General features: G+C 37.3%; 1 protein-coding gene across 17 annotated transcripts in view; it reads left to right on the top strand.

The window, feature by feature from the left end:
* Positions 1 to 12,323, top strand: part of DCAF1 (DDB1 and CUL4 associated factor 1) — a 96,581-nt gene that overhangs the window by 52,267 nt on the left and 31,991 nt on the right. For all 17 annotated transcript variants that reach the window (XM_086367805.1, XM_086367806.1, XM_086367796.1 and 14 more), the window contains 7 exons: positions 2,049 to 2,186; positions 3,162 to 3,674; positions 3,963 to 4,064; positions 6,666 to 6,824; positions 7,987 to 8,166; positions 8,646 to 8,855; positions 9,669 to 9,838. In XM_086367805.1, the coding sequence (XP_086223931.1) occupies positions 2,049 to 2,186; positions 3,162 to 3,674; positions 3,963 to 4,064; positions 6,666 to 6,824; positions 7,987 to 8,166; positions 8,646 to 8,855; positions 9,669 to 9,838 (1,472 nt within the window). The remainder of the gene's footprint in view (positions 1 to 2,048; positions 2,187 to 3,161; positions 3,675 to 3,962; positions 4,065 to 6,665; positions 6,825 to 7,986; positions 8,167 to 8,645; positions 8,856 to 9,668; positions 9,839 to 12,323) is intronic.

Consider the following 12,323-nt stretch of genomic DNA (forward strand, 5'->3'; position numbering starts at 1 on the left):
TCCACTGCAGGGAGCATGGGTTTATCTCTGGTTGGGAAACTGTGATCCCACATGCTGTGTGGTGAGGGCACAAAGATCACATACACATATACATAAGAGAATAGAAAGGTAGTGTTCAGAGACAGGAGGCTAGGATCTTACAAATAAATGAAAGACGTGACCACTCAGATTCTCTTTCTCTCTCTCTCATGCACGCACGGAATAGAAAGGCCGTATTCAGAGAGATGAGGCTAGGATCTTAATAAATGAAAGACATGACCACTCAGATTCAGAAAGCCCAAAGAAGAATACCAAAGACAAAAGATTTTAAAAGCAACTAGAGTAAAAAAGATTCCTGCAAATTAACAGCAAGTTTTGCCACAGCATCAGTAGAGGCCATAGTAGAAAATGTCTTCAGAGAACTTCTATAAACCTAGAAATATTGACTACAGTTTTGGGGGGACAAAAGAGGGAACAAATTCTGGGTAACATGTAGATGGAAGGGAATAGTTGGAGTTAGTATTTAAGGTTTTTTATGCTGTTCAGAAAGAAGAATGAAAGACACTTAAAGTAGATGATAATGTTTGTTTTCACATCAGTAAGTATTTTAAAACAAAATTTCTCAAAGTGTATTGTTCAGAGTGTTAATAACTTTTTTGAAGAAAGTTTAAAACTTAGAAATATATAGGAGAATGACACCATGACCTTAGGGAAGAGTTTAAGATATAAAGTGCACACAGTTTAAAAGAAAATATTATTATATATGATTACATAAAATTAAGACTTTGTGCTTATCATGAAACACTGGTAAAAGACATGAGTATTTCACAGAAGGTGAAAGTATGAATGATCATAAGGCATGAAAAAAATGCTAAACCTCGTTAGTAAATGAGAAAATTCAAGTTAAATGAAGCATTAAATTTTCATACCCACCTTATTACAAAAAAAAAAAAAGTCTGATAGTGGTCAACTTTTAGTAAGATGTATTAAAAGAAATGGACTATTCAAGTCGGAAATGTGAATTGTTGTGATCCCTTTGAAAAATAGTTTGGCTGCCTCTAGTAAAGTTGAACATACACACCTGTGACTTAGTAGTTCTGTTCCTAGGTGTCTACTCTAGGGACATATTTGCACACACAAAAAGGTAAAAGTTAAGCAAACAAAATAGCAGCAGAACATGGAGGTGAAGAGCATTTGGAGGTATGCTGCCTGGGATAAGACCCCAGCTCTGCTACTTACTAGTTTTGTGACTTTGGTAAGTTACTTAACCTCATTGTGACAGTGTTCTCTTCTGTAAATATAGTACTTTGTCCATCATACAAAGCTGATACAAGGATTAAGTAATTGTATGTAAGGCCTGTCTTATGTTGGGTACTGTTTGTGACAATTACACATAACAGTATAGATGAATGTAAAAAACATAAAGTTGAGTAAAAGAAACAAGTGGCAGAAAAATACATATGACACACACAGTTTATACAGGTCAAAGCCTATAACATTTAACAAAAGCTCTACAACAAAATTATTAAAATTTAGGAAGGTAGATACCCTTTGGAGAGGAAGGAGGTAAATGGTAGGGAGGGACACATGGGAGGTTTCTGTTTCTTAAGCTCATTGGTAAATCACAGAGGTGATTTTCATTTTCTTTGGACTGTACATGTTTATGTATTTTATTTCATAATAAACACTAAGAGTGGGATATGTGGAGTTAAACACTTGTTTGATGGAGAACTTCTTAGACATTGATAATGTGAACTTCAAAGAGGCACGTAGAATTTTTAGTACCCAACGCTTGGTTATGGAACCTTTTGGGACTTAATAGCTACATTATGTGATAGTTGATCTTTAGCTTGAGTTTTCATGGATAAATAGGACTGTTTCACAGATGCACAGTTATTTTAAACCACCTACTGTAGTACATTTAGTTTGCTTAGATTTTGTAATCTTATGAGCAATATTGAAATATTTTATTAAAAAAATTTTTTTTATCAACTGAAGTCATTGCTTATATCTGGAATTATGAGATCTTGACCCACCTGATTTGTACTCTTTCATTTCCTTTACTAAAGGAAGGAATTGTTGAGAACCTTTTCAAATGGGCCCGAGAGGCTGATCAGCCACTGAGGACATATTCTACTGGTCTGTTAGGTGGTGCTATGGAGAATCAAGACATCGCTGCTAACTACAGGGATGAGAACTCACAGCTGGTAAGGGCCGTGTCATAGTGACTTTTTCATGTAAGATAGTATATTCACTCATTCTTTCTTGCTACCTGAAGTTGAGTCAGTAGATCTTATTCATTGTACTAAAGTATAGCTATAATATCAGTATTTCAACTCTTACGTTATGTAAGAGTTTTGACTGTACGTTTTCTTTAACTTGCATATAGCAGTTTTTCATTTTGTTAAAGATCATGATAGTTTGTACCAGATAAACAGTACCATTCCCTCTTCCTTTCCCACATTTGGATTATGAAAAATTTCGAACATATAGCAAAATACACTTTTACAGCAAACACCTGTATATAGACCACTTACATTGATTGTGAACATTTACTATATTTATATTTATGACATACTCATCCATCCATTCACCCCTCTTCTGGTCTGGTCACCATTGTTTGTTTTTTTTTAAATTCAGTTTAAGTTGCAGGCCTGATCACTCTTTTTTTTTTTAAACTAACCATACTACTACAGTTTTGGATCAGATCAAAAAATGAGTACCTAAAGGAAAACATAAGTGGTGAACTTGAAAAATAGCTTATGTAATTATGTGTAATGTGGATGACAGTATTTAACAGAATACAGATAAAAGTTTGAAAAACCTTCATGTTTGATTTTCAAAGACACTTGTAAAAAACTTTGAATATACCTAGTGTCTGCCCCTTCAAATTTGATGGTCTGGTCCAGCATGATCCAGACAGATGTGCTGTGAATTAGGTTTATCTGCAGATTTAGATTTAGATTTAGGTTTAGATTCTTGGAAATTTTATGAGGAATGAGACTTTTAGCCATTATTTATTTCATCAAACTGTGGGAATCAAGTCAACATGCTTGTCAGATCTGTACTCTTATCAGTCATTGAGATAACTGTCTGAGTATCCTTAAATGGAAGTAAGAATTACTTGACTCTTTTAAGATACAGAAGAGATAAATCTGTTTTATTCCAATATCTATTGATAGGTGGCAATAGTGCTTCGAAGATTGAGGGAGCTGCAGCTTCAGGAAGTAGGTTCAAGGCAAGAAAGCAAGCGTCCTAGCCCACGAAAGCTCTCCTCTGAACCCCTTTTGCCTCTGGATGAAGAAGCTGTGGATATGGACTATGGCGACATGGCTGTAGATGTAGTAGATGGCGAACAAGAGGAAGCTTCTGGAGACATGGAGATCTCCTTTCATCTTGAGTCAGGCCACAAGACCAGTAGCAGAGTGAACTCAGCAACGAAACTTGAAGAAGGGGCATTGAGGAAAAACAAGTCAACAAAACAGGCTGACAGAGAGAGTTTCAGGAAAGCCAAGCAAAAGTTGGGTTTTTCATCATCTGATCCAGACCGCATGTTTGTTGAATTGTCTAATAGCAGCTGGTCAGAAATGTCCCCCTGGGTGATTGGCACCAATTATACCCTTTATCCTATGACTCCTGCTATTGAGCAGCGACTTATTCTCCAGTATTTGACCCCTTTAGGAGAATATCAGGAGGTAAGCTTACTGGGAAACGTAGTGTTCATGCTTTAAGACTACTGTGTTATTTCTGGGGTATTTTGTGGTGGCATATTATACATTGATGTGTTTTCATTCTAATACAGAAAAGTCTGTGTCAAACTGGTAAAGTCTTAAGGAAGTCACTCCTGATAAGGTCTTTTCGAACAAAATGTGTTTATATGTTTATCTTTATAAAGGAGGGAGGAAGGGTTTCTTTAGTCTTCTATCAGGAAATATGTGAAAATAAATTCAAATGTTAAGACATGTTTTTGGTGTTCATTTCAGTTACTTCCCATATTCATGCAGCTTGGATCACGGGAGTTGATGATGTTCTACATTGACTTAAAACAAACTAATGATGTCCTGCTTACATTTGAGGCGCTCAAGGTAAAGTTCTTGAAAATATTAGTTACCAAGCATTTAATTAATGTGGATTGTCTATGTGTTTTGGTATATAACATCTCTGGATTTTATTGTTTAGAATGTTTCTATTACCAGATGTGTCAGTAGCAACAAATGAAAATTTCTTGTTTAAATAGAAGAGTTGAGCCTTACCAAGTTTTTAACTGTATACATATTGTATGATGTTAGGTTATCTAGAGTATAAATCAGAAAATGAATAAAGAAATAGGGACATACCCAAATTCAGTGAAAGTAAAGGAATTTCTAGGTTGCAAAAGGGCTAAGTATAGGTGGGCAGGTATGTGTAGCCCACTAAATCCATACCTCTTCATGATTAAGGTAATCTGAAGGGAGAGAGGTTAAGTTGAATGAATAACATTGTGGCTATTACAGTTCTACCTAACAGGTAACTAATGGACACAGTACTGTTCTGTGATGTTTATAGTATTAGACAAATAAATTAAGTCTCTGCTGCTTATCATGTGGTTGAGAGAGCCAGGCATGTAAGCCTGTGATTTTTTTAAAATACAGATGTTGTGACAGAAGTATTGGGGCACAAAGGAAGGAATGGTCTCTTTGAGAAATAGTAGCTTCTAGACAAAACCTCTGAAAAAGAGATGATGTTCTTGCTCTTTAAAGGTATAATTTCATTCGTGATATTCCAGAGCTACACTGTCCAATAGAACTTTTGGTGATGATGGAAATGTTCTTTGTGCTTTTCAGTACAGTGGCTACTAGCCACAAATGAGCATGTAAAGTGTAGCTAGTGCCACTGAGCCCCTGAGTTTTTAACTTAATTTTAATGAAATTAGCCACATGTAACCAATGACTACAGTGTTGGCCAGCACAGTGCCAAAGTGTATTGGAATTAAATAGAAATGATGAAATTTGACTTGCAGACCCCAGAAATTTTAAGTTTGGAGGAGGTCAGACATAAATTAAAGTAACATGTATCCCTGTGTGTGGAATGCAGTGTGTGTGTATGTGTATAAAGTATGCAAACTCATGATTTTACTTTGAACAGTGGGATGAAGCTGGAGGTCAAAGTTGTCTCCAGTGGCCCAAGGTATTGCTTTCAGATGCAGCGTCCTGTCTTGAAAAGGAAATAGTGGAAGAAGGGCTTTGGGCAGTTGCTATTTCTGTAGGTCTTTGTATGAGAGCCTATAATGGGTGTCGTTATTCACCTGTTTCTATGCAGAATCATATAAGGGGTTAGAGAAAATGGAATAAGGATGAACAGGGTAAAACCAGATAAGAGATCTTTATTATGAGGAAATAAAAAGTGTAGAAAGTTATATGTACAGTTTTGTTCAAAAGGAAGACTCAGTTGTGCAGGAGAAGGGGTAAGTATTGAAGTTAGTAGAAACAAAATGGGTTAAAATAGTAAATGAAGAACTAGACCTTATATGGAGGTACAGTATAAGGAGTGAAAATAGAGTCTTTGCCTACAAGAGTGAGGTGAGCCACGTATGGGCTGTGTTGAGCCAACTAGAATTAAGCTTCTTGGTCAAGATTGAGCCTTTTGTTTGTTCTGTTTTCCCTGCTGCTGATTCTGGCAGTGGAACTGCCAATTTATGGTAGTGGTTTTGAGAAAAAAGCACATGCAATGGTCTGAGTATTGGGGAGGGAACCATACATGGCTTAGCTGTTTCTTAGGGAAAGTACTCTATGGGGTCGCACAGAGTCGGACACAACTGAAGCGACTTAGCAGCAGCAGGGAAAGGCTTGGTGGTAGAGATTTGTGTATCAGACAAGAAAAGTTAATAGGGAAGGGGTTTGAATTATATACAAGGATTAGTCCGAGTCTGTGTATTGAGAGAATGTCTGAAGAGGGTACACACCTATTGACCTTGGTGAAATTTGTACAAGTATCAGTTACAAATCTGTATCGTTTTGTCTGTACCTGCTTGCTGCCTGTCTCATGACCCAGAAGACACTTTGGTGTGAGAAACAGGAGGGGGAGCTCTAGTTATGAGGCTGCATCCATGTTGGCCTGGATTCAAAGTCATTGAGTAGCCTGCTGCTTGCATTGCACTCCCTGCCCTTAAATTGCCCAGTTCAGGTCCACCCAGAGAGGCTATGAAATGTATTATTAATAAAGTCTATTTAAAGTGCATTCTGATTAGTACCGGAAATGTACTAGTTTTTTGAAGTTTGTTTTTGAGGATATAAGCAAGTATCAGTTTAAAAGAAAGCAGAGTTTTGGGTAAATCAGTGACTGGGCCAAAGCTAAAACATAAAGCTGATTATGTTTAAAAAGATTAAAATGGAAAGGGTGACAAAAATCCATTAGGGAAGATATGTAATAATAAAACAGTTATAGGAGTGTGTCATAATGTACAGTAGTATTCTTCATTTCTTGTTTTTTACCATCATGAAAACTTTGGTATTAGGAGGCAATGTTACCGAATTCTACAGTTTTTGTTTGCTTATTTTTTTGTTTCCCTTAAGCAGTATTGGTTTTACTTCTGTTTTGAGGGGGTGGTTGTCTACTTCTAAGGAGTCTTTGTATTTAGCAACTTAATATTCTGTGAAGAGATATTTGTTCTAGATTGTTCCATGGTAATATGTATCCTCTTTGTGTAGCACCTAGCATCTCTCCTGCTCCACAATAAGTTTGCCACAGAATTTGTTGCACACGGTGGAGTACAGAAATTACTGGAAATTCCTCGTCCTTCTATGGCTGCAACTGGTGTATCCATGTGCTTGTATTACCTGTCCTACAACCAGGATGCCATGGAAAGAGTAAGTCCAGTCTATTCAGATGTATGGGAATGGTTTAGGGTGGGACTACTCTCATGCATTCACAGAAAAGCATTTGGATGAGACAATTAAACAGTTGGATTAGGCCTTAATGAAAGGGCATTCTATTTTCAGGCTCTTCTCAGGTGTCCCCCAGTAGAGTTACATTTTGCATTTTCGAGTCAGTTATAAAAACAACAGATGATGCTTTGTGTATGTTAACAGGATAGTTTGTGGTAGAGATAGTAAAATCATTCCAGTTGTTCTTAGGGCTCTAGAGGTACTGTACCCCTCTGGTTTTTCTGTTTTTCCAGTTAAGATTTTTTATTTCATGTTTTTTTTTTTTTTTTTTAAATGTAAGTGGGTTATACATTAGAAAAGAAATGGGTCCCTAGACACCACAGCAACCCTTGTTTCTATATCTGGAGCATTCTTCTATATTTTATGCAATTGTAGCTTTTCTGATAGAGTGAAGTTGGTAAATTCCTCTCAGTGGTGTCTTTATTCTTCTGTGCAAATTTATTAATGGGGTAATCTTCTGATTTTAATTTTTTTACTCGTTACGATCTAGCTTTCTGCAAAGATATGTAATCTTTTGAGAGTAGTAACCTAATCTGTGTGTATTTGTACAGAATTAATTGTGGTTAAAAGTGCCAAACAAACCTGGGTAATGCTTCAGAATTCATTGTCTGACAGGAGTCAGCACCATGTGTGTGAACAAATCAGTGAGTGAATGGATACTGAACTTGGAAATTTCAGTATCAGAAGGCTCAGTTACTTTTATCAGCTCCCTTACTTTTATCAACTTTTTATCAGCCTGGGAAAGTCCCTTACATCTCTGAGCTACTTCATTAGTTAAGTGGTGATCCTGATACCTGTGTAACAGAGCTTTGTGAGCATTAAAGGCTAAAAATATTTGCAAAGTTTGACACTCCGAAAGCTTAGGTGGAATTTAAACATTTCTCTAAATTTAGATTGTTTTCTGCCTAGGAATAGATTGTCATAAAATTTTATTTACAGCTTAAGCTTTAAATCAGAATGACTTACTCAGGAATGATTATTGTATTTTGTAGATACCTATGTACACTGGTGAATTTTTTATACCTTCTGGAAGTTCCTTTCCCCCACGTTTTAAACAGTTGTATTTTATTTTTGTCCTTTGCAGGTTTGCATGCATCCCCACAATGTTCTGTCTGATGTGGTGAACTACACCCTGTGGCTAATGGAATGTTCACATGCCTCAGGATGCTGCCATGCTACCATGTTTTTCTCAATCTGCTTCTCCTTCCGGGCTGTGTTGGAACTCTTTGACCGCTACGATGGTCTTCGTCGTCTGGTGAACTTGGTGAGGTTCTTCATTGGCTTCTCTTTGTGAGGAGTGGGGTCCTGCTTGATGTGGCTGCCCTTCAGCAGCACTGAAGAGAGGAAGCTTCTGACTGGAGGGGTTTTTCTGTCATTTTTATGGATAAAGTCTTTTTCCCTCCTTCATTCACAACTTTTTCTTCCTCTTAAGTGGTTAGAGGACTATGCCATTGTAGACTTGCCTTGAAGATAGTAATCTTACAGGGAGAATTGCTTGTTCTAAAAGCAGTTTTGTGCCTCTGTGTCTTTCAACATGATTGAAAGCTGTGTCATTTTTCAATATAGGTTTAGTGTTTTGTTTTCATATGTCTGCTCTTAACATGATGTACAGACAGATGTACTTTGATGTTTATCAATCTTCTTGAGCATAAAAATCTACTGAAATCTTTCTACTTTTTTCTCCTTTTCCTTTTTCTTTTTGTTCTTCTCTTTTGCCCCCTTCTTCTGCCCCTTTCTTAATAGATCAGTACTTTGGAGATTCTAAATTTGGAAGATCAGGGTGCACTTCTGAGTGATGATGAAATATTCGCTAGCCGGCAGACTGGTAAACACACCTGCATGGCCTTGCGCAAGTACTTTGAAGCTCACCTGGCCATTAAATTGGAACAAGTGAAGCAGTCTCTTCAGAGGACTGAAGGTGGCATTCTTGTTCATCCTCAACCTCCCTACAAGGTGAGAGAACCTTGTCTAAAAAAGAAACATTGTTAGTATTGTCTGTAGCATCTTGGGCCTGAAATGCACATTCATATCAGTGGAGTCCAGGTGGGATGTACATTAATGGATTATACTTGCACTGTGAGGAGGCAGAATGAAATGGATAGGGGTGTAGGGACTTCTCTAGCTGTACAGTGGTTATATGACTCAACGTCAATGGCCCAGGTTCAATCCCTGGTCAGGGAACTAAGATCCTAGCTGCATGCTCCAAAGGAAAAAAAAAAGAAAATAGATGTATCGAGAACTTACTTTGCTCCCAGTTGTAAGTTTGCTACTTCGCTGGGATACTTAAACTAAAAGATAAACCGAGATGTGTGCGAAAGGACTTTTTTCTGTGAAAAATACTAGATAGATATTCTAGCTGCTTCTATGTGGAATTTTCTTTTGAAACCTGGTATATCTATAATTTACTTCACTATCATTTTTGAAATTAGTATGTTTTAGAACAAAGTATCTGCATGTTTTAAAAGTCACATATTGAAAAGAAATCAATTATTTTATGTGGTGCTTCTTTTTCTTAAGGTATGAAATACATGCACCAATAATTTGAACATTTTGTTACCTTTTTTGGCAGAATGTATTATGAGTCTAGTTACAAATAAAAGATGAAGCATCATTTATTATTTCACATGTGGGCTGTGGACTCAAGAAGTGTGTGTCAAGACTTATTATTTAGCTTTATTATTAAAATCTTTAGAGCATTGAGCTGTGCTGGAGAAAACAGCAGGTAGATTGATAGAGTTCTTTAATAATATATCTCTGTCCTTTTAGGCATGTTCATATACTCATGAACAGATTGTGGAAATGATGGAGTTTCTGATAGAATATGGCCCAGCGCAGCTGTATTGGGAGCCAGCTGAAGTCTTCCTCAAGCTGTCTTGTGTCCAGCTCTTATTGCAGCTTATTTCTATTGCTTGCAATTGGAAGACCTATTATGCAAGGTGGGACCAGAGAGAGGTTTCAAAGATCGGCTTTTTGCTAATGTTCATGTTGGTTTTCACATGGTGTATGCTTAACAAATATTTGTTGAATTAAAATTTTGGACTTGAATCTGAGAAACTAGATTAAGCGTGATAAATATCTTTAAATGTATAGAGTGCTTGGTCTTGGTGATTATAAATACTGTACCATAGACAAGGATCATGTCTGTACTCTTAGAGAAATTATGCAATCTATGTGGCTACAGCTTGCAGAGGTGTGTTGAAGTCGTCCTGAGACTGGAGTCTAGTATTCTTTGTACTTAGACTTTAAATGTTAAATGTCTCTCTACTGCTTGGCAACCATATATGATGTTTATTTGAGCGTCACATACAGCTGTATTTTTTGCTTTTGGTAGGGTTTTCACCATTAGGACAGAGCTGGACAAGGCTCAGGGAAAAACAGCTAATGGCATCAGGCAGTTGGGTAGGTTCTATTTGAGGCTGATGCAAAAAGAAAGCTATGTTTTGGATAAGGAGTCTGGAGGGTACAAAGTAACAAAGTTTATAAGCTGTGGTTCTTGACCTCCTTGCCCTATCCATCCACTGCCATAAAGACAGGAGGTTTCTTACTGTAATTCCTAGGATAGTTAAATCTAGAGGAATACTTTTGGTGGCCATCTTCAAGCTTTCTGGTGTCAAGATTCCTTTACTGTACTAAAAATTATTAGGACCCTTAAGAGCTTTTGTTTTTTATCTATTGATATTTAGCATATTAGAAATTAAAACTGAAAATGTAAATATATTTACCAACTTATTTAAAAATAATCTGAACCCATTGCTTATTGGCATTTTTTATGAAAAGTTTCCAAAATAAAGCCAGCTGATTTTCATCAAGTATCTGGCTCAATAGATCTCATATCTGCTTCTGTATTCAGCCTTTTGTGACATCACACATGACATAGCCTCTGGAAAGCTCTTTATACACTCAGGAGAGGAGAGTGAGAAAGGAAAAATAACATCTTAGTGTTATTATGAAAATATTTTTTAAATCTCAGCACCTTTTGAAAAGGTCTTAGAGACTCCTAGGGTCCCCAAGCACACTTTCAGAAACACTGTTTTTAGAGTATTAAAGGAGGTTATTATATTTACTTGGAGACCATTGCTTTAAAGATGATGAAAACTCAAAGGATAATAAGGTTATAAATACATTTTTTGAATGGTAAATCCATATGTGGATTACTTAAGAAAAAATAAATATGTCCTTTAAAAGTTTATTTTTAAAAATAGAATTAAATACTTGTTTTTGCTTAGACTATACAAAAACCTTAGAAATAAAAATTATTCTTTGTTCTTGTTCAGTGGCCAAATTGTGTCCAACTCTTTGTGACCCCATGAACTGTAGCCTGCCAGGCTTCCTTGTCTTTCACTGTCTCCCTGAGTTTGCTCAAACTCATGTCCATTGAGTTGGTGATGCAATCCAACCATCTTATCCTCTGTCACCCATTTCTTCTCTTGCCTTCAATTTTTCCCAGCATCAGGGTCTTTTCCAGTGAATCGGCTCTTTGCATACGGTGGCCAAAGTATTGGAGTTTCAGCTTCAGCATCAGTCCTTCCAGTGAATATTCAGGTTTATTTCCTTTAGGATTGACTGGTTTGATTTTGCTGTCCAAGGGAGTTTTAAGAGTCTTCTCCAACACCACAGTTCGAAAGCGTCAATTTTTTGACTTTGAGCCTTCTCTGTGGTCCAACTCTCATATCCATACATGACTACTGGAAAATCCATAGCTTTGACTATATGGACCTTTGTTGATAAAGTGATGTCTGCTTTTTAATATGATGTCTAGATCTGTCATAGCTATTCTTCCAAGGGACAGTTCAGTTCAGTCGCTCAGTCGTGTCCGACTCTCTGTGACCCGATGAACCACAGCATACCAGGCCTCCCTGTCCATCACCAACTCCCGGAGTTTACGCAGACTCAAGTCCATTGAGTTGGTGATGCCATCCAACCATCTCATCCTCTGTTGTCCCCTTCTCTTCCCGCCCTCAATCTTTCCCAGCATCAGGGTCTTTTCAAATGAGTTAGTTCTTCGCATCAGGTGGCCGAAGTATTGGAGTTTCAGCTTCAACATCAGTCCTTCCAATGAACACCCAGGACTAATCTCCTTTAGGATGGACTGGTTGGATCTCCTTGCAGTCCAAAGGACTCTCAAGAGTCTTCTCCAACACCACAGTTCAAAAGCATCAATTCTTCAGTGATCAGCTTTCTTTATATTTCCAACCCTCACATCCATACATGACTACTGGAAAAACCATAGCCTTGACCAGACCGACCTTTGTTGACAAAGTAATGTCTCTGCTTTTTAATATGCTGTCTAGGTTGGTCATAACTTTCCTTCCAAGGAGTAAAGTGTCTTTAATTTCATGGCTGCGGTCACCATCTGCAGTGGTTTTGGAGCCCCCCAAAATAAAGTCAGCCACTGTTTCCACTGTTTGCCCATCTATTTGC

The sequence above is a fragment of the Bos grunniens genome, chromosome 22 (assembly GCF_055505025.1).
Source record: "Bos grunniens cultivar Pamir isolate PY7600 chromosome 22, Bosgru_T2T1.0, whole genome shotgun sequence".
Lineage (NCBI taxonomy): Eukaryota > Metazoa > Chordata > Mammalia > Artiodactyla > Bovidae > Bos > Bos grunniens.